The sequence below is a fragment of the Parasteatoda tepidariorum genome, chromosome 5 (genome assembly GCF_982258835.1).
Source record: "Parasteatoda tepidariorum strain Cologne lab strain chromosome 5, Ptep-v5.0, whole genome shotgun sequence".
NCBI lineage: Eukaryota > Metazoa > Arthropoda > Arachnida > Araneae > Theridiidae > Parasteatoda > Parasteatoda tepidariorum.
Genome location: NC_141759.1, coordinates 43,184,368 through 43,207,819, shown reverse-complemented (window position 1 = coordinate 43,207,819; position 23,452 = coordinate 43,184,368). Strand labels below are relative to the sequence as shown.

Below are 23,452 nucleotides of genomic sequence, written 5' to 3'. Positions count from 1 at the left end.
GAGCTATGAACAAACTCAGTGCCGGTCACCGGTGACCCCCATGGCATTTAACGTGTTAAATAAATAAATATGAATTGAGTTTATATCTCTTCTTGCAGTTTCAGTCACCTGTGGCATCCCTGAAACTAGTAACTTAATTTTTTTCGATGAAATTAAGAGATTCATTTTTTCCAAAATATAATTAAGTAAGAACTTATAGTTCATATTTTGATTTAAAATTCGCAATAATTATGCAAATAAAATGGTAGACACGACATGAATTATCAACCTGATTTAAATACTAATTCTCTACTTTTCCTATTAAAAAAGTACATCACTATAAAGAGTAACGCGATGCCTTTTTTGTTTGGCGGCCATATTGAAATCATTAAAAGATAAAAAATAAACACAATTTTTATAGCCTGATGAACAAAAAATTAAAATCAATGCGATTTAAAACTTCATTATTTAATCAAAATCTGATCCGATTACCTGAAGGTAGTCAAACCTGCATTCACGATGTTCTTCAATATCGATGTCTACGACGTGCAATGAAATAACAGATCCTTCTGAAACCTGGATCAGCCACTCACAATTAGCATTTATAGGGTAAGTCTGAGGGTAATTTGGGGACATAATGGTGCCACGTGGAGATGTTAGCTTTCCACCACATCCTACAATATAAAAATGGTTACTCAGTTCAGAATTTACAACAAAACTTTTATTAAATGTATACTATATCGTAGAACTCGTAATAGTTGAGCATTGCTTACGTAAATTTATTACATCCTTTTATATTTCATACATTTTGCTTGTAATTTGTTAATAATATTAAAATGCAATTAGGAATATTTAGTATAAATTAAATTTGAGCGAAATGAGTGCATAATTTAATCGATTTATGAAATAAAATATTTTTTCCCCAGTCATTTCGCTCATATTTGATCTTTATATAGTTATATCTTTATATAGTTTCATCTTTATATAGTACGCCCGGTGGCTGAGTGGTAGCGCTTCGCGCTTCCGCGCCACAGGTCATGGGTTCGATCCTCAGGCCGGGCAAGGTTGACTCTATCTTTCATCCCTTCAGTGGGTCGATAAATGAGTGCCAAGCATGCTTGGGAACTAAACACTGGGGGTTCCGCATTCGGCTGACCACCTGACTGGAACATCTGCAGAGATGCCAACTTGCTCCGGACAGCAAATAAATATTTTAAAGTGGTAGTTTATCAATTGTGATTCTTGTTTTATTAAATTCAATTTTGTAGATTTTTATCCACCACTCTTTCTAAATAATTCGTAGGTTTATATGATTCACCTCTTTATAATAGTTATGTCATGCTATACCATTTTAAAAAGCGAGCAAAAATAGTCAAATATTTGCGAAATTTAGTTTGTAGTTATTTACCGTTTTTGTAATTATTTTGGAGTGTCCGGAGCAGTTGGCATCTCTGCATCTGTTCCTGCACCCCGGAGCCCTAGGTCAAGAAAACTGAGATGGTCACAGTAGGCCTTGGCCCCCTATGGGCTGTCGTGCCACTGAGTTTAGTTTTTATAGTTATATGGTATTTAATTACGTTAGATAATTTAAATTCAATATACGCTTTTTTTTAAATTTTTAACCACTTCTCGGAGCTGTAATATCTTTACTTTCCATATCATATCAATCATTTAAGAAAATCAAAAGAACACTAGTCGGGATTTTTTATCTTTAAAATTTTTATGGTTACAATTAAAGTGTTACATCTTTAAATGCTAGCGAAACAAAATGTGAGTATTAAAGCATTAAAATGTTTATTTTTTTCGAGTGACCACCTGGGTTGATATTCGTCAATTCTGGCGTATTAAGGCAGATTTTGTTGGCCACTCTTTCAGGGGCATCATATTAGGGAGGAGGACAAATAGTAAGGACGCACAGTAAGGACAAATAGTACAGAGAACGAAAGAACATCTATGCGCTGCCCAGGCTTCGGACTCAGAATCTTTCTGATGCAAGACCAGTCCTCTGACCCCTGTCGGCGAGTGTTTAAAAAGTTTAAAATCGAGGCCAATACTTCTGGTTTTACAAGAAAATTTTATTCTTCTTTTTTCTTTTTATCTATGTTTGTGATTGTGGTGCCTTTCACGTGCAAGACTCGGAGCCTCGTGATGACTTGCATAGCTTGGTTAAAGAATATTGAAAAGAGAAGACTAATTCCTTGAATACGTAACTAATACGGGGAACTGCTCGGTTTGTTTTATGCCAGTGAAATAACTTACAAGGTGAGTAACATACTCAGATTTAGCAGAACATCATATGTACTAAGATCCAGCGCATACGATGCTAAGTGACAGTTAAGACGTGCGTACTGGCTGCCAATTTGGTATTTCTTTCAAAATGTGTAAGCAGATGTAAGCAACATGGATGATATAAATGTATTTTCAAAGAAATATCTTAACCTGTTAGTGCCCAGCGTCATATTTATAGGACAGTTTCCTTTTTCAAAAACATGTATTGTGGTAGGACAATTGTTTCAATTTTGTCTTTTATCTAGGATAGGGATGGGCAAACTTTTTTGGTCGAGAGCCAATAATCAAGGAAAAAAATGTTTGGTGGGCCAAGTAAAAACTTCAAAATTTAAAAAAAAGAAGCTATATACAAGTTTTAATTTAAATATTTAGTGAGATGACGGAAATTGCGATTTCATTTTTTAAAGTTCCTTATATTAAGGTTCGAAGTGAGATGTGCTTATTTTAAGGAACAAAGCTTTTCTGTTAGTCTACTTCTGAAATGATTTTTTCTAAGATTCATAGTTGAAAACTCTTGTTCACATATATAAGATTAAGAAAACATAGTACTGATTTTCTGGGCATGAAATATTAAATTTTGGAAACTAGCTTTTGGTAATGATTTGTAAAACTTTGGCATATTTAGAAACAACTGCTTCAGATGATTGTTAGATTGTTCGCTCTTTGGAGCGTAAAATGCGCAGTCTGCCAAATGTAAAGTACAATTTACCTTTATTAGATTCCATAAGTCAGCTCCTCGAGAAAGACAAATGCTAGTTGGAGCCAATCTACGGCTATTCTATAAAGAACTTCTGCCTTCAACATTTTACCAATTGAAGCAGTCTGTGCTAACTATTTCCATTAATTTATGTTTTGTAGAACAAAAATAGAGAAAGTAAAAATGTCATCAGTACTTTGTTAAAAAAGGAAAAACAAAAATAATTTTAAACATAGTCGACAAGAAAGTGGATGTATATTGTTTATATATTTGCCACTGATCGGCAAATAAAAATTCAATCCACGGGCCGGATAAAATCTTCCGGCGGGCCACAATTGGCCCGCGGGCCGTAGTTTGCCCATCCCTGATCTAGGAGAATTAAAAGTTTACCTTCCACCATAATTTATTAGTGATTTAAGTTTCTATCACTAGATGTGTCACTATTAGGTGCAAGGACATTTCGAAATTAAATGGTAATAAATAGTTGATATTACCCATTTAGTTGAGTAACATATTATACCACTTTTTTCATGAAGCCACTTTTTGCTCCACTTCAATATAAAAAGTCGGGATTAAACGGGTTAATTAGTAGTACAATACTGTTTATCAATAGTGTAAAAATGCAAAGAATACAATAAATAAAAATTTAAAAAAAAAAAACGTTTCTTCTCCTCACCAACCTCAGTTGGGATTGAGAGGAAAGAGGGTGCATCTGCTGCTGTGCCCCTAAAAATTTTTACTTTCTACACAGAGACCACACCAATCCTCGGGGTACTGGTTTACATTATATCTATGGAAGCTTGCCTTCTTTTCCTGTGCATATCTTTTCACTTGGTCCTATGTGCTGTTCAGGTTGTTGCTGCGACGATAAAGGCATCTGTGTTTAGCGTATGAGTTCTACGAGCCTGTGTCGCCTCACTTCAATTCTTTTATATTTATAGTAACAACAAATTTTTTGTTTTAGTAAATCATTTTGAATTCAAAAAACAACAACATCTTGATATTAGCCCTCTTGATTTCTAACCTCTCTTTCCGTTCCAGCAAACATTTTGTAATGAGGAGACATCAGATTCGAATTCCGATGTAATATTGTAAGTATGTTTCTCTTATCTGTTCTTAACCTTTATAGCTGCCTAAAATTCGTACTTCCTTAGGAGCACGCACGCCTGCGTATATAATGATAATTACCCCTAGCATTAAGCAAAAAATTCAAGCTAAAATTTTAGAAAATGAAGCAATAATGGTCGCCTTCGTCCGAATATTAAAATTTAAAATAAGTACTTGTACAGAGATACCAACTGCTCCGGACACGCCAAATTAATTTAAAAAACGGTAAATAACCCGCTAACTAAAATTTGCAAATATTTGACTAATTTTGCTTACTTTTTAAAAGGTTTAGTATGACTTAACTTCAGCTAAGAGGCGAATCATATAACTATTCAAATTATTTAGAAATAGTGATGGATAAAAATCTAATAAATTGAATTTATTAAACCAAGAATCACAATTTATAACCTACCAATCGAAAATATTTATTCGCTGTCCGGAGCAAGTTGGCATCTCTGCTTGTATGGTTAATGGTTTATATTATTATTATTATACTATTAGTTTATGTATTTATATTATTATATGGTGGTTTACATTATAGTAGTTTAGCTGTCACACTTGTCTTCGCTTTTGGTTAACGAAAAAAAGAAAACCTGAATAAATTATTGTAAATTTTTTTGGTTCGTATATTTCTTACCAGTTGCAGTAGAATCAAAGTAAATTTCAAATCCTGGAGCCGACATAGAAAAATCAGATTTAAACTCAATTCGTAAACTGTTACTGTGAGATCGAACAGTTTTCAAAATCTCCTCTCCGCAGTATCTTCCAATTAAAGGTGAAGTTCCAGTTGCGCCATTTCTGAAAAATACACCTTTTGTATTTTTTAATGTAAGTAGAAAACACAGAGTTTGAAAAATGTAAATTTTATTTGAATGGGTTATTGTGAAAAAAATCAATTAAAATAAAAAAAATACAGTAATCTTTAGAACGGAATCGACTTGTGATGAATAAAAATTCCATTTCTGGCAGATTTCCGTATAACGCAAACGCAGATTATTAAAACAATATTAAATATAAGATTCAATCTTATCGAAATTATCTTTCAAAACGTGAAAAAGGAAGAATCTATACATGGAAAGAAAACTACAAATTTCCTAATTACTGTTTTAAACATTTGATTGTAATTTGTATAGTGTGAAATAGATTTTTTTAGTTATATTGTTATTCTTTGCAGGGTTCGTGAGCACTTGAAAATATTTAAAAGTTTTCATATTATTTTAACCCTTTTGCACCGGACGGGACGTGTGCTGTCCCAGTCCATGGATGAAAGCCCTTATATAGCAAGACGGAAAAGAGAAAAACCAGGTACGTAAAACATTTCATTCCAGCATTTTTTTCGAAAAAAAATGAAATATCTGTAACTATCAAGATTTTTTTTATAATTCTGGCATATATATGAAACTGCTTCTTTTCCAAGATAAAGTAGATATTGTTGAAAAATTTAAAAAAAAAATAAGTAAACTCCTCCCCAAAACTAGCTATAACTGAAATGGTTTTACTACCAGCCTTTCCTCTTTTCCGTCTCGCTTTCACCCCTGCTGATTTTTCGCCGTATTGAAAGGGTTAAGGAAAAATGTTTTTTTTTTTTTTTTTTTTTTTTTTTTTTTTTTTTTTTTTTTTAATGTTCGTAACTACAACAAGGTAAACCAGATTACGATCGAGACATTTACTAGAAATCTAGTAAAAATAAGAAAATGGTAGCAAGTATATGTCTAAAAATTTGTTTAATTAATGAATATGATTGGCCTGCTTTGTCAACCACAACAGCTTTAATTCTCAAATATATATGATAAATTTCTCTCAATTACTTTTAAAATTGAATTTTGATTTATGCGCACAACCGGTTCACTTTTTAAATAGTCTGCGCAGACTTCTTATAAAAAACTGTGCGGATGTAGAAGGTAATGACAGGGAGCGGATTTTCGTTGTAAGATAAAAATAGCTTTTATAATTATCGTGTAATAGCTACTTTCTTTAATGAATAAATCGAAATGTTCGTTAATTTAGTGCGTTATGTGCACTTAATCCACTATTGTATTTACCTCAACTCTAAATAGTCATACCGGCAGCCAGCATGTTGTTCAACCACAAAACTGGTGACATTGAGGCTGATTTGTCTTTGGTTAGGAGCGTGAAGAATCCATACACAGTGAGCACTGTGGGGGTAACGGTTCGGGAATCCAGGTGATCGAATAACTCCTGAACTTTGATAGAAATCACCTCCACATTCTAAAAATATATACTATTAGAAAATATCTGAATACTTATCATTAGTATATTTAAAAGGCTTATAGAAATTAAATTATAATCCGTATTTTTCATTTTTTTTTTGGAAAAACTTTTACAAAGCATATTTGGTGAAAAACACCACGATATCCAAACTGTGTAAACAGTAAAATGTTTCTCCTTTATCGTGTTATTCAATAAAAATTTCAGAAACATCCAAATTTTCTATTCTGAAATATTGTAAAAAAAAAACTCTTTGATGTAAAAATTAGACGTTTTAACAAAATGTGTATTATATTATCCCTCCCTTTATATTAAATAATTAGTGTGTAAATCATCATCATCATCATCGAAATATATCTGGGCGCCTGGGGCCGTTAGCGGCCTTTTTCTCATTCGTCTTGTATTGTGGTCTTTAAGGTGGTTCTTTCTGGTAATTTGAATGCAATTGGAATAAAAGGAAATTAAATATTTTGTATTTTAGTAAAAATTACGTCATTACAAAGATGAGCTGTCATCGGTCTGAGGTTTATGTCTTCTCTTAAGTTTTCAAAAGTAAAAATTTCGTTGAATCCTGCGGTGTCACAATTTATGGTCTTTTCGAAAAATCTGAAATTTAACTTTGCAATATGATGATCTAAAAAATCTATGTTGAGGTCACGATGTATGTTTTTATTGCGGATAAAACATCTTGCTTTTGTTATTTTCCTGAGGATTTTATTCTGGCATATTTTGAGTTTTATAAGGAGTGATGTGGAGATGTTGCACCGAGCATAGTGTGTAAATAAAGAGTGATGAGCCAACTTTTATAATTTTGTTGTAAAATTTTACCAGTAGTAACGAAATTCGTGTTTTAATATTTAATTCTTAACTTGCAAAATATGATCCAAACGATATCCAAACTGTGTAAACAGTAAAATGCTTCTCCTTTATCGTGTCATTCAATGAAAATTTCAGAAACATCTAAATTCACTATCCTGAAACATTGCTAAAAAAACTACTTGATCTAAGAATCAGACTTTTTTAAAAAAATGTGACTCATCATTACATTATCCCTCCCTTTATATTAAATGAATAGTGTGTAAATAAAGAGTGATGAGTCAGCTTTTACAATTCTGCTGTAGAATTTTACCAGTAGTAACAAAATTCGTGTTTTAATATTTAATTCTTAACTTGCAAAATATGATCCAAACGATATCCAAACTGTGTAAACAGTAAAATGCTTCTCCTTTATCGTGTCATTCAATGAAAATTTCAGAAACATCTAAATTCACTATCCTGAAACATTGCTAAAAAAACTACTTGATCTAAGAATCAGACGTTTTAAAAAAAATGTGACTCATCATTACATTATCCCTCCCTTTATATTAAATGAATAGTGTGTAAATAAAGAGTGATGAGTCAGCTTTTACAATTCTGCTGTAGAATTTTACCAGTAGTAACAAAATTCGTGTTTTAATATTTAATTCTTAACTTACAAAATATGATTTAAAACGATTTGATAATTATGACTCGTAAATTTCAAACATAAGAAAATTATCATGAAGAGTTGTTATGTAGTACTGAAGGAAATTTAGCTAATACTAAGAAATTAAAGTTAAGTAATTTGTGTTTAAATGTAACATTTAATTATCATTTCTAAGAGATAAAACAAGTTTTGCTGGGGTTTTTTCCACTACGTCTGGGGAAATTTTATCTTCAAACGTGAAAAATTTGAAATCTATACAAAGTTAGAAGTAATAAAGTAGGATGAAGTTTTAAGAGTAGGATTGAAAATAAAGACCTTCCTCTGTGTTTAAAAATTCATAAGTAGCAGTGAAACCATCTCTAGCAACGCTAGCATCTGTTACGAATTTCACCAAGAGAGTTTCATCCATTGAAGTTAAGATTGGAGGTCGGCGGTTACCACAGTATCTGTAACAGAAAAGCAAACTGTAACAGAAAATCATCTGATTTATTTTTATATATAATTGCGCTTATATCTATAGAATCTTCAATTCATACAAACTAGGCTGCGTTGCTGTAACTCTACAAATTTGAAATTTTATCTGTTTTCATTGCCTATGTGCAAATTGTAGCACTTTTCATCATCACAATATGCTTGCTACCTTTATTCAATGTTTTTACTGTTTTTATTGCACTTTGCTTGATGCCTAGCCTGCTACGTCTGAACACTCAAACTCCTAAATTTTGTTTACTGCGAGTAACTACTTTTGTTAATTTTAGGGATTCACTAAATTCTTTGCGGCCTTCTGGTTGGGAGGAGGTAATCTTAGGGTCCTGGTGAGGTTGTTGCTCTGCTTGAGCGGCGCCCAGCGTACATCAACCAGGGTTTTTCCTGGAGTTGCTTTTGCCTCTTCCGACGTGTTGTCATGGATTGTCACCAAGCCTACCTTTGTGAATCCTCTTTTTTCTTGCTGAGTAGTCACATGCAAGGGTGAAAGCGAGACGGAAAAGAGGAAAAGCTGGTAGTAAAACCATTTCAGTTATAGCTAGTATTGGGGAGGAGTTTACTTATTCTTTTTTTAAATTTTTCAACAATATCTACTTTATCTTGGAAAAGAAGCAGTTTTATATATATGCCAGAATTATAAAAGAAATCTTGATAGTTACAGATATTTCATTTTTTTCGAAAAAAATGCTGGAATGAAATGTTTTACGTACCAGATTTTTCTCTTTTCCGTCTTGCTATATAAGGGCTTTCACCCATGGTCACATGCGCGCACTTCGAGTCTACAGTATTCCCCGGATGCCCCTCCCCCCTTGAATGGGGCGGGACGGGGTTAAGCTTTGATAAATTATACAAACTAGATGAATATGATTTGAGCGGATCGATCTTTCCTCGAAAGCAATTACGGAAATTTTACCTCGTCGTCACGATAGAAGGCCCCAAAGTGGCTGCAAGCTCATTTGGCACACGGAGGCTCAATGAAAAACGAAATGAATTAACTAAGTCACAAATAAACTAAAAGAATCGAACACTTACAAACACAAAATGCCAATTTGATTAGTAGTCTCCTATGAGTATGTTTGAAGTAAGTGTTACTGTTGGATAATTAATCGCTGAAATGATACAAGTGATTATAAAAAGCTTGCGATTTCTTTAAGAACTACTAATATAACCATTGATTATTGAAGGAATATTTTGAATGATGAAGAATAATTATACATTTTACTAGTAAAATAAAATCTAAGTCAGTCTTTTAGAACGGAACGAACTTAATAGAATTGTCATTAAAGAAATACTGTGTGATATTAATAGATTAAATTGATCATTGCTTACTTCCCAATTTGGATTGAACTAGTGTCTTCCACTAGAACGTAATCGAATCTACAATCAGTGTCCATTTCTAGGTTGAAAGAAGTAAATGTAAGACGAATCACGTGTCCAGGCGTAGCTTTCAGCAACCAAGTGCAAGTTGTTTTATGCGGATAAGCATCTGGATGTCTTGGTGAGGAAATTTGACCACTTGTTTCCGTCATTACACCCCCGCAGCCTAAAAATAAGAAAAATCTATGTTAAAATACTAATTCGTATATTGCCCCAAAACCGTTGGCCCTGCAGTAGATCCTCTTACTTTTATTAACTCCGATCTTCTTATTGGCTGCGAACGCAGTTAATAGCGTCGCAATTGGGGAAAATAGTTCAACATTTTCTACCTCAAAAATAAGCTTAGTTATGAGTTGGGTTGAAATAAAAAGTTAAAAGCGGACAGTTCATGAGAAAAAATATTTTTATTTAAATTATAATAACTAATTCACGCAGGTAATATAATAATTTAAAGCTAGAGTTTAGCATTAATCGTGCTTTGTAAATAACGCAAGAGAAAAAATTCATTTTATCATTAGAAATCAGCCAGAAAAATAAACCCTCATTATTTTAACCTTTTGCACTACACGAAATTTAATATGCTGTTTGAACTTAGTCAGGCTTCCCACGACCTGGGAAAAATAAATGAATAGTAGCTAAGACTTTTCAAGACTACTGAAAAATGCTTAAATTTACCATTCATTTGTAAATTACAAAATTATTCACGAGTTATTATTTTTTTGCACCTATATATATTTCCATTAAATTAAATGTTTATTGATAGTTTAAAACATCTAGATATATCTGACTTTCGCTATCACTTTCCTAAAATAGTGGTCAGTTAGTGATGATGAAAAGTAAATAGTGGTGTGTAGATTATTATTGAAAATAAAAAAAAACATAATTTCTTAAGAAACCTGCAAATACACTGCTGGCTATTAAAATTACAACACCAGGAAAGAGTGCAAAAAGCAGATTGATATTCATTAGAAACGTGCATTAATGGATAAAGCAGTGATTAAAGTTTCAGGAAATTATTGTGAAATTCTGAGAAATCAGTACCAAAAGTTGCATTTCTAGCAGAAATCAAAGCATTTATCCGCTTACAGGGATGCCAACTGCACCAGACATGACAAAATATTTTAAAAACGGTATAAGACTACAAATTAAAATTGGGATACATCTAGATGTTTTAAGCTACCGATGAATGTGTAATTTAAATAAAAAATATATGGCCAAAAAATACCTCTGGATTTAACTCGTAAGTCTAAAAAGAAATCAAAATTTAAACTTTTTATATTGTCTTAAATTTTTTTAGCTACAAGTCATTAATTTTTTTAGGTCGTGGGAACCTTATGAACAGCAATAAAGTGGCGTATTGCATAAGCTTGTGAATTATTTAGAATTAGTGGTGAGTAAAAACCCTATCAATCAAATTTACTAAACCAAGAATCATACATTAAAAGTATACCACTCGAAAATATTTATCCTCTGTCACGAGCAAGTTGGGATCTCTGCGCTTAGACAAGGAGTCAAATAGTAAATATATTGCACTTTTGGAACCTTAGTCAATACAGATTTAAGATGATGTTCCAGTAACAGTAATAATTTGAGAGAGACGGCGATACAGTTGATGGGCAATCATTAGATACACTTTTTCAATTTTTCAAAGATTAGAAGATCTTGCTGAACACTGCATTTATTGGACAGTTTTTTGTATCAAGAAAAGTCAGGACAACACGAGCAACATGCAGCTGTGCATTATCCTGCTGAAATAAAGTCTTGGTGAGACCTTGAAGATAAGACGTTATAAACGGGTCTTAATATGCCTGGGCGTTCTGAAAACGTGAAACTCAAACAAGAGGTGAATTTTCTGACGTATCCATTAGCACCCAATATAGAGATGCCAATTTGCTCCAGACAGAGGATAAAGATTTCCGAAATGTAGTGAATGTATGTGAATGTAAAGATTTCCGAAATGTAGTAATAAATTCGATTTATAGAGGTTTTACACACCACTACCTCTGCTAAAATTCTGCTTTTGCACACCTTATAGTAGGGATGCCACAGGCAACTAAAAATGTAAAATGTAGTAAAAATTTAATTATTATTTATTTATTATATCTTTAATTATATATTTACTTAATACATCGTTAATAATTATACTCATATTTATTTATTTATTATATCTTTAATTATTCAATCGCAAATACCGTTGTGACTGTAGTTTCAAATTATTCATATTTAAAGCAAACACATCCTTTGAATTCGCTTTCAATAGTACATATAATAAGTTTTATCTGTCATATAAATTTCATTAGTTTCTTGCTCAGCAATTTTTTAACGGTCAATAGGGTAAAATGGTCTCTCAAAGAGTTTTTCTCTGTACACAAACAGCCCTCTGGATAATCCAAATTTTGCTACTTAATTTCGGGAAAAGCTTAACTATGACACAGTATACTGAATATTTTTTTGGAGAGTTACTATTCTTGTAAAGTACAAGCACAAAAATTTGTTAATTTTTTCAATTATATAATTGTTTATATATTATTTCATTGTTTATATATTGTTATATTGTTTATATATTATATTGTTTACATTGCTTACATATTATCGTATAATTGTTCAAGAGAAATAAAATTGCTAAAAGTGAAAATGTATATTAGAAAGAGAATACTAATAGTGTTAGAAATGATATCTCACCAATTTCTATAGCATTGTAAACTGCGTAAAATCCTCGGTTTTGAACACTACCATCAGATTCGAATTTCATCCATAAGAAATTAAACGTTGATATTATGGGTTCTGGAACAAGGCTTCCACATAGTTGACCTATCAGGGAACTGTCTTCTTTCTCGCCGTCTCGCACCTGGATTACGAAAATGTCGTTACTATACATTCAGGAATGCTTGTGACAATTTTTTTTTCTTCTAGTGGAAGAAATTTAAAGTTGCTTTAATGCATGCCAAATTATTCGCAAAACTCGATTAACTCCTTAACTTGTGCGCTCGAGTTAATTCGAGAGCGGCATTGTATTTTATGCTGCTATAATTTTTCATCCTCGAATATAATCGAGAATTGAAAATAACAATGTGAAAGCTAAGAAAAAAAATCGTTTTATTAATATTGATCATTTATATAAGATTGTAAGCTATCTATATATATATATTTCTCTTACACGGATACAAAAAAAACCTCATTACAACTCCCCGAATGGCAACGCTAGAAAATCGACCAATGATTGCTGCTAAAAATGTCACATGCCAAATCTAACTGAGGTGGCTCACCATGTAGTGCTTTTAAAAACAGAAACTGAAATAACCTTAAGCTAGGCAGAAGTGAGTAGTCTTTGTCGATAGATCTCTATTTTAGTATTTTGTCGAAAGCGCTTTTTTTCACGAATTTATTTGACGATTTTTGATTTATATCACGAATTTATTTGTTTTATTATTGTTATTAGTTATTCATTGAAAAATGAGTCCCAGTCGTGAAGTTACGCTTTAAGATTTTATACTATAGCACATTTCTAATAGGTTTAACGAATTACATGTCATTTATTTGAATTTAAATTAATTTTAATGACATAGTATTCACTAAAAAGATGTTTTTTTTTTAAAAAAAGTTGTTCTATGGATTTGAATGATTGTTTTGAATTCTAAGAATTTTGTGTATTTGCAATGTACGTAAGTTAGTTGCGAGCGAAGCGAGCTTGGTTTGCGAAGCAAACCATAGAAGATTGCTTAGCAATTTTCGGGGGTTGGCGAGCGTTAGCGAGCAGGGGGGCAGCCCACTAGTAACACTTATTTATTCAAGAATAAAATATACAGAGTTGCCAAACTTGCACTGGACAGCAAATATATATTTTAAAGTGGTAGTTTATCAATTGTAATTTTTGGTTTAATGAATTAAATTTAGTGGATTTTAATCCACCACTATTTTTAAATAATTCATAAGATTATATAATTAGCCAATTTTACTACTGAAGTCATGGTTATCTTTTAAGAAACAAACAAAAGTAGTCAAATATTTTCAAAATATACTTCGTAATTATCTACTGTTTTTTAAAAATTATTTTGGCGTGTCCGGAGCAGTTGGCATCTCTGAATAAAGCCTTTTTCCATGGAACAAAAGCTCAGAATAAAAAAAAAATTGTCCACCAAAAGAAAAGACAATGTTCTAAAGTGTGTTTTTTTACATTAAAAAAATTGATTTTTTTGGTCGGTTTTTTTTCAAAAAATCTGTGCGTTAAGGGGTTAAATGTGAATTTGTCTACAACGAAGAAATTCAAACTAACATAATGCCATTTTGTTACAGTTATCTCGTGGTGAGTTTTTTAAATAAAATTTTGCTAATTATACGTTTTAATTTCTTACCACTAGACAAGATTTTTTGTAGAGCTGTAGTAAACAAAAAGCCAAGCATTACCTGGTCTTATAGGAATATTTATAAACAACTTGACAAACTAGATCAATTGATGAGAGAGTGTTCTTTTTCGCTAACCGTAAAAGGTTTTTGAAAATGTTACTCTTCCGATGTTTATTTCAATGATACAGGATGTTTAATGATTCTAAGAAAAATATATCGCATAGTAATGATTTTTGTGTTCAAAGTGATGTTAGTTTCATTGAATAATGATTGGAGTGTCTAGCTGCTTTTTGCATTAGTGACAAAAGTGCCTGTCAGCACAATTTCGTGTTTATCCTAAACTTTGGCAGCAGAAGCAATGCACTAGATTGCTGCCATCTCTGAAAATATTTTTAAGCTTTATTTTAGCGTTTCTTTTTAGAAACCGAACCACAGTTCACACCACAAGATTCTATTTCATTTGTAGCGTAGCTGATTTTTCAGAGGAGTAAAATGTGTTAAGCAGTTCATCATTATTTATTTTCTTACAAGTAAGAAACATGAATGTGTATATGATATAACTGTTACCCCATTACCGCCGATCATTTTATATTGCTTTACATTGAAAAATAATCCAAGTACCTAACGAGTAAATATCCAAGTACCTAACGAGGTAAAAGGCATGTAAAGAAAAACATTCCGAAGAGCCGGGGAGAGAGGGTGTAGTGGTGCCTTTGTGGTCAAAAAAAGCCGAAGCCCACCAAGGATGAAGAAGAACGTTACAAATTATTACATTTGTTACAAATTATTACATCTGTCTCATTAAGCAGTTTTGGTAAAGTTAAAGGATTGCATGTTTCTCTGTTTCACAAGTTATAAAAAACTCACCTGTAGATAGTCAAAGCGACAATCAAGATGACTTTCTATTTCCATATTATGGAAGGTGACATTGATGAGGTAGCCGGGACTCAATCGGATTTCGTATAAGCATAGAGCTCGAGCTGGATAATAGTCGGGAAAAAATGGACTTTTGAGTATGCCAGTAGCTTCGGTATAAACACCACCACAAACTGAAAATCAATGAATTGAAAATTCAATCAAAACTACTAGAAATTAATAAGTTTTATTAAAAGACAGAAAAAAAAACACTTCTTTTCACTTATTCAGAGAGTGCAATTTGTTCCGCTCTGTGGAAATTTCGCGATAGACGAGTTTGTGTTGAATTTTGGGTAAATAAATATGATTAAGATTTATGTTGCAAAGTATTAAATTTAAATTATTTACATATGCACATAACATGATAGTTTGCTCCTATTATTTCGTAGGTAGAATTTTAATGTATTTCTTATAAAATATTATGCAATTTTAATTTTCACAGGAAACAAAAAATTGAAAAAGTGGTGGAAAAGGCAAAACTCTATTAGAAGAGATTAAAATTAGCAACTTTTTCTCACATATTTTTTCTGTTTATTATAAAAGGTGCTTGCAAAGAATTTTTTTTGTTTTATATGTTAATACGTTATATATTAATACTGCCATGGTGATAGTTACGATTGAATAATGAAATAAATTTAACAAAAATGAATTGAGTTTTTACCACTTCTTGTATTTTTAGTCGCCTACGGCATCCCTGCTTCTAATGTTCTGCCACGAGCGACTAAAAAAGAGAAAAATGGTACAAACTCTAATTTATTTAATCTATTTAATTTTAAGATCGTAAGTACCACGATGATTGCACATTGTTTATCTTTAGGACAAAACCATTTTTTACATTCACTTTGGATGTTAAACTGAAAAAAATATGCTAGGAGATTTGTGCTTTTTATTAGTACCCCTGCGGTGAAACAAAAATATTCGATTTCACCAAAGTATAATGTGTCCGTAAGTGACCCAGATTTGAATCCCAGCGATAGTTGGTTGATACGAATTTTGCAGCCAGCTCGCACCATTCACAGTGCAGACGTAAAATATCCTTATTGGTAGACGGATGGGACAGAGTCCCTTTGCCGTCAGGCTAACCGTTAAAGTTTTTCGTAGTTTTCTTAGCCGCGTAACGTAAATGCGGGTTATTTTCCTCAACATGTCCTCCACAAAGGCAAATTTCTCCCAATACTTGAACCAGGAGTTCCTCTGTCTTCTGGATTGGGTTCAAAATTACGAGGCTACGGAGTTGAACATTGGTAGTCGTAAACTCAAAATTGGGTCAGCAGTTCAGTTATGAAATGTGTCGGTAAAATCTTGTTGCACTTTTGACCGGTCAAAGGCATTGCTATCAAATTTTACGGATTTCCCGTAAAAATTAATTTTAATATTTAAAGTGATAACAGAATTTATGCCCTTATTTTTAATTTTTTGATATATAAATTATATTTGATTTTAAATGATGTATTTAACGCGTGGTAAATAGAGAAATATATTTCTGCCTACAATTATATTTCAAATTAATTTATTAATTTATTTACTAATTTATTTATTAATTAAATATTTCTGCCTACAATTATATTTCAAATTAACCTTAAATTACCAATTTCGAAAATTATATTTGGGAATAATAAAAGTTGGCAATCTTTCAAAAGTGCACCCTAACTTTTCTGACGAGTTACATATGAATAATATAAATAGTCAAATTTTTTTTCTCAAACTCAGGATTCATACTATAAATATTGAGAAAACAATATAGATACACAGTTAGAATCTTCATTCTAAAATTACGGTAAAATAATCGGCAGCGGTCTGTTCATCCAATTAACCGTAAAGTTTAAGGTAAAAAACATTTTTTTATTTTACGGTTTCGAAACCTATTATCGTTTAAAAGTCATGAATAGAAAACTAAATGGATTTTTAACCATTTACAACTAGCATGGTTTTGAAAGCGTGAAAAGGAAATCTAACTGGACATTGGAGATAGTTTAGCAGCTTTATGGTGCTTTCATCTATGCGTAGTATCGTATTGTAACAGCCCAGGGTCACAAATAGGGGCTTCCAAGACACTGAAACTCTTCCCGAGTGAAGGGAATGGAGGAAATATTGTGTTGTCCATGCTGGGATTCGAACTCCTATTCTGTGAGTCACGAAAATAACAGATTAGCCCTCTGGACTATAATATGTACCCAACTGTAGGGAGCCAAGTGGATTCATTAGGTGGGTCTAGTTGGTGCGATAAAATTCTTGTTGTTTAACCGCATTAGGTTAAAGCAATGAATAAACGTTTTTTTTTCACTGTTAACAGTTTGAATGCAACCTTATTTATGGTTATTTATTTGTTTTGTTTGGATATAGTAAAATAACAATTAAATAAATTAAACCATTCAACAATTTTTTCGAGAAATGTCTAACAGTGTACTGAAAAATATTATATAATCATGTAATATTTTTCAATATTATATAAAAAATATTATATAATCATATGATTTTTTTTAAAAGCAAATTTTTAAAAAATGGTAGCACAACTTTTAAATTCTAGCTACACTTACTTACAAAAACAATTTAAGTTCAATCGATTTACTATTTATAAATAGTGATAAAAATTTATTAAAATGTTTATATTTTTAAAAAAAGAAATAAAACTACACACTTGTTTTATATTCAGCTCTGAATCCTTTATATCTTAGAGAAGTATCAGTTCTAAACCTGATGAATAATTGATGACTGTCAGAGAAAATTTCCTCTGGAATGGTGGTGCCACAGTAGCGACCAATAAGAGGAGCAGCGTCATTTGTACCAGCAAAAACCTGAAATACAAGAAAGCATCTATTCAACATATTGGCTTGATGTGTAATAGATAAAATAACTTTTATTGTACTCATAATTTTCATTTCTGTATGAAAGGTTTTTGTGAGGCAATAGAAATCCAGTAGTGATGGACCTTAAAAATATCTAGATAAACGCACAGGGATTTAAATTACTCAAAAAAGGAAAGAAAAAAATGGCAAAAAAACTATTCTATTTTAAGCTTGTTTTGGGGGGAAGTGAAATATTGTGTTGGCAACTATTTTTTTTAATTTTAGTATTTTGTACGCCATTAAACTATTTTGGTACAATGTTTAAGATTATTAAAAAAAGGATGTTTGTTTTTATCGAAATTCGGTTTACCTCATCGGAAGGCGAACACTTTTTTATCTCAGCCGTCACGGCTTCTCCAACAACCACTGTAGAAAATTTAGCAAAAATCACAAAAAGTTGGCAGCTATGTATTAGACTATTACGACACTTAACAGCTGATAAATTGTACGGTCATTGGGAAACATATAACTTATTGGAAGTAAAAATAAGAGTTAAAGCAAGAAGAATTTTCTAAAAAAATAAGTTACCTCACTAAAACTTAAAAGTGTCGCTCGAGATATCTGACCATTTTTTTACTTGTCGGACTTTCTGTATACAGCAGCAATGTGGAATAACAGTCCTTACTGCAGTGCCACCTGTTGGCGAAATTCTGAACGATTGTCTTTCGACGGAAACCACAATTGCATAATCTACACAACATGTATTAAAAATTTCTTCCGGACCCATTCAGCGGAACTAGAGTCACGTGCCTCTGAGTACTGTCAGTTTAATTTTAACCTCTTTGAACTTTATTTAAATAAAACTAGAGCTGCACGATGAGCTATCACTGATGATTACAGAAACATTTTTAAGGATTTTCCGTAGACATGCCATCACAATTTTGGTTTTTTGCAGAGAGGGCGACTCCCCCTCTTTGATAGTCCAACGACATGCGTGTAAAGTTGAACACTTAACGGTTGAACCGTTTAGCGAGGACCGATACCGTGTACCCTCGTCCCTTCGCTGGCAGATCAAGTTTTGTCACCCATCCGCTCATTGACACAACTAGTAATGCTTGATTTAGGTGATCTACTAGGAACCGGTCTTTTAATCAGTTCACTGAGAGACGTTAATTTATTATTATTTTATTAATAATAATATTCTGACGTAATGATATTTTCTTGAACTTCTTTTAACGCATGGTGAACTCATAGGAATTCGCGAACCTCCAGTTGTGAAAAAATGATTTAAATTGCATTGTCTAAGCATTTACCAAGGTAATGTTAGATTTAAAACCTAAAATTACCTGAATCACAAAAAATAGAGCTGAATTTTTAACTTTTGACTAGAGAAAGCGCAAACACTCGAAGAAAACTTTACTACAGTTACTACAACTGACTTTCTTTTACGGAGCATAAAACGAGATGACAGCAATCCCACCAATAAGTTCTGTTACGCTTGAGCTTTCTCGGGACAAAAATTAATTGTAATGTATACAAAACCGAGATAACTTTGGAAAATCGGGGAAGAGGTTAAGTCTTTCATCTTAAACCTGAAAAAAAATTTCAAAAACATTTTTTTAGACTTCTATTTTACTGTGGGAAGGTGTTAGCAAAATAACTTTTTTCTTATCTCTAACAAAATTTTTTAATTCTGAATATGTACGTATTCAGAGTCAATAATTATTTTTACCTCCACAGCATCAAAGTTGCATTCATTGTGACTTTCAGTGTGAAAATCCGTAAATTTGAGCAAAAGTCTGTTATCTGGATGAATGCGTATTAACCACTCGCAAACTAAATTATTCTCGTAAACATCTGGAAAGTTGGGAGAGCGTAAATTTCCAGTAGGAGCTGTTAATGTTCCACCACATCCTTGAACGTCTGTAACAAAGAAAAGTGTCAGAAAAAATGCAGGTTTATTATAACTATTTTAAAATAATTAGTAATATAATGGTATCGAAGACTATATTCATAGGACTAAAAGAAAATTCCAAGGCGTAGAAGCAGCGGTTCCTAGATCATTGTGGTTTAAGTGGTAATTTGATCTAAGGGACGCTAGTGTTTTACAGCTAGTATGTAGTAATGACCCATTTAATGCGATTAGCCACCTTAGGCATCACCTCCTAGATCAAAAAGCCACCACACGGTCTTTTAGAAGGAGTCCGCGCAGACTATTTAAAAAGTGAACCAGTTGTGCTCATGAACTCAAAACCTTTTATAAAAGTAATTGAGAGAAATTTATCATATATATTTGAGAATTGAATCTGTAGAGATTGACAAGTGAATACGGCAAACCAATAATATTCGTAAATAAAGCAAATTTTTAGTCACATATTTGCTACCACTTTCTTATTTTAACTAGATTTTGTATTAAATAACTCGTTTGGAATGTTGATGTCCTCCATAGTGGTCTGATCAAACTACTTATAAAAAACCGTGTGAAGGCGTTGCCTCCAGACGGGTGACTCACAAAAGCTTTGGAACAGAGTTTGGATGGGAAAAAATAAAACTCTGTAGCTTAAATTGTAATTTTACAGACCTATTTTTGCTCTAACTTAAAATCTAACGTATTTAATCATTGTCGTTTGGTTCTATTTCAGGGCTCGAAAAACAGTCCGTCCTCGGTGGTCAAAAATTCACCGCGGACAACGAATTTCTCGAATCCGACGTCCGCGCGGACTGCCATTTTCCCGTTAATGTTCGTGATACATTTTCAATTTTTGTTATCTTACACGAGTCTAGCGCTTCACTTCTAAAATGACCCTCTAATCTAGAAATGCAGCAACATACTGCGCATGGTGGAATATATGTTTACTCTGTCTGGGAGTACTTCAGAGGTTGAAAAGGGGCTTTTCAGCAATGAACTTACAAGAAAACACATTACGTACTGGCCTTAAACAAGTAGCGTTAAACGCAATTATGAACATCTACCTAAATGGAAAACCTTTTTCAGATTTCTGTGCAGAAACCTCTGTAAATCATTGGCTTGATTGTGGATCTAGCAAACGCATACCTGCCAACTTTTACGCATTTGGCGTAAAATTTTATTTCTATATTTAAAGTGGTAGTAAATATATACTATTTTTTCTTTTATAAACTAAATTTTTAAATGATTTTCATCACCACTATTCCAAAAAAATTAAGCATGTATATAAATATGTGTTACTATCATGATAAGCAGCTTAAGATTTTTCAAATACAACGATTTTTTTGCTTAAAATTGAAATCTTTATTCCATTTTAATACCACTGGGAAAAATCATAATGGAAGGGATTAAAAGTTGGCAGGTATGCAAACGTCATATTTGATTCATTTAAAAAACGCAGTACCCTCGGATAAATTGACATTCCAGATAACTTGACCTTTGTCATTTAAATTATTCCATACAAGGAATGAATTATTTCATAAAAGAAATACTAGGTCACTATTAGTAACCTAGTATTTCTTTTATTACTGTATAATGTAATCCTAGTAACTACTAATTCATTGTGCAATTTATATAAATGTTTGTAATAAATAAGAGAAAATTATATTTTTATTTATTTAGAAGCAAAGGGTTAGTTTCAAAGGAGGACGGGTCCTCGGGGACGGGTAAAATTTCTGAGTTTTTTCGAGCCCTGTTCTATTTGTTTGAGGACCTAGATTGTTACATCCTGAAGCGGATGTAATGCTTGGAGTTTTCACAAAACGTAATTGTCCAATCTTTTAAAAATTATAGTATTTAAAAAAAAAACATGCTGTATATTTTGCAGAGATGACGTCGTTGTGTATGGGCTATAGCAAAAACGACCTCGGAATTCAAGCTTGAAGTCAAACGTTTCAAAAGAATTCACAGCGAAGGAATGTTACTGCATGTTGAAACTAATAGAGACGCTGAAAAATTTACTGCGGAGTTTGAGCAAAAGGGCAAGAGCGAAAATTTTGTTGTCGTTGAAAGAAGGCCTAGCTACTCTCCTTGGAAGAGTAATAAGGAGCTGAAAGATGCTCAATTTGAGGTATCTTTTCCAATTAAATGACGTAAAGTGATCACTGGGTAGGGGCATTCGTACCAAAGATCTTCGCTAAGGTCCTTGAAAGAGCTAGAGCCAAGTTGGGCTAGAGCTGCCTTTATGCTGAATAGTTCCTCAGGGCTCTGAGGTGCTATTGGTGTAATAAGCATGCTAATATGGGGAAGGATAGCTCGAAGCAAAAGACTTGCGCCAAATATGATTCGCCTAGCCGGGATACCAGATGAAATCATATAAAGCCAAGAGAAAATGCATCAACTGTTTACCAACAAAATTAAGCCAACAAAATGTTCAATTTAAGGGGGAATGTGTATCTCTTTTGCACTCAAAGGGATGTGTCCTTTGAACTAGCAAACTCTAGGGAGAATCCAGAAAAGAATTGATTGCATCTGAGGCTGCATTCTAATCAACCACTAGTTTTGTAAGCCAGTCTTGGAAATCTTTAACCCCTTGGGGACGAGAGATTCAGAAAAGCATTCGTACAAAATCGGAATCAAGTTGTAATTAAATAAAAAAAAACGGTAACTTAAATGTTGTCCTTGCGAATTTGACAGATTTGGTTTTACTTTAATTATTGTTAGTTTAATCATATATATAATCAATGTTAATTCAAAGTATAAATAGTTTTATTTTGAACAAAGTAATGGTGAATTAAATAAATAAAACAATTATAACTCTGTCCACAAATAAACTGCTAAAGAATTACTTTGATTACCAGTTTTATCTTTTTACCCTGAGTGATACGGTTTTATGCTGGCACATATTTGTGACAGTCAGCACGAAAGGGTAAATCTACTAGAAACTTTTTTTACGATTTTAAAGTATTTTAAACTTTCAATTTTGTAAATATGTTTGAATAACGTAAGAATCGTGTAACTTTCCACCCTGAGGGCAGCCATCACTTCCTACATCATCAAAAAGCCTCCACACGGTCTTTTATTAGTAATCCGCGCAGACTATTTAAAAAGTGAACCAGTTGTGCGCATGAACCCAAAGCCTCTTATAAAAGTAATTGAGAGAAATTTATCATATATATTTGAGAATTGAATCTGTAGTGGCTGACAAGTGAATAAGGCAAACCAATAATATTCATAAATAAAAAAAAAATTTAGTCATATATTTGCTACCACTTATTTCAACTAGATTTTGTATTAAATGACTCGTTCGAAAAGTGGATATCCTTCATAGTGGTCTAACCGGACTACCTATAAAAAACCGTGTGGAGGCTTTCATTTATAGGAGGCGTTGGGGCAGCTCAGAGGATCACAGTGTGGTGACTGCTTTTTGTTGTTGCCTCTCTACAGGAGACTTACCGGCTTTGACCATCGTCTGAAGCCGAACAGGCACTGTAGCCTTGTGGGTACTGGATTCAGCACTTGGTGCTTCCAGGTATGCTTTTATTTTTGACTCAATTTGTGGCATTCCTACTCAGGTGTGACTTGGGATCTCGAGTCTCGTGCCCACATATTGCTTGTTCGTTTGTATTTTCGCGAGGTTCCTATCTCGTGGCAAGTGGTAAATTCTGGAGAATGGGTCTGGAGAGCTGTAATCTAGCTTTTTTCCCTATACTTTAAATTTTGAATTACTATACTTTACTTCCTATACTTTAAATGTTGAATTTTGAATAGTTAGAAAAATGAGACTTTTCAATAAAGGGTTTTTCCCACGGTGTACGCTTAATTGGTTAAAGACTTCCAAGCATATGGCGAAGTGGGTCATTCTAAAAGAA

The 23,452-nt window shown here is 32.6% G+C and overlaps 1 protein-coding gene across 1 annotated transcript in view; it reads right to left on the bottom strand.

The window, feature by feature from the left end:
• Positions 1–23,452, bottom strand: part of LOC107441357 (cubilin) — a 208,698-nt gene that overhangs the window by 111,621 nt on the left and 73,625 nt on the right. The window contains exons 19-27 of the mRNA XM_087163788.1: positions 19,407–19,597; positions 17,527–17,683; positions 14,841–15,022; positions 12,312–12,477; positions 9,582–9,795; positions 8,082–8,212; positions 6,115–6,301; positions 4,710–4,870; positions 472–653 (exon numbers count right to left, since the gene is read on the bottom strand). Coding sequence (XP_087019914.1) covers positions 472–653; positions 4,710–4,870; positions 6,115–6,301; positions 8,082–8,212; positions 9,582–9,795; positions 12,312–12,477; positions 14,841–15,022; positions 17,527–17,683; positions 19,407–19,597 — 1,571 coding nt within the window. The remainder of the gene's footprint in view (positions 1–471; positions 654–4,709; positions 4,871–6,114; positions 6,302–8,081; positions 8,213–9,581; positions 9,796–12,311; positions 12,478–14,840; positions 15,023–17,526; positions 17,684–19,406; positions 19,598–23,452) is intronic.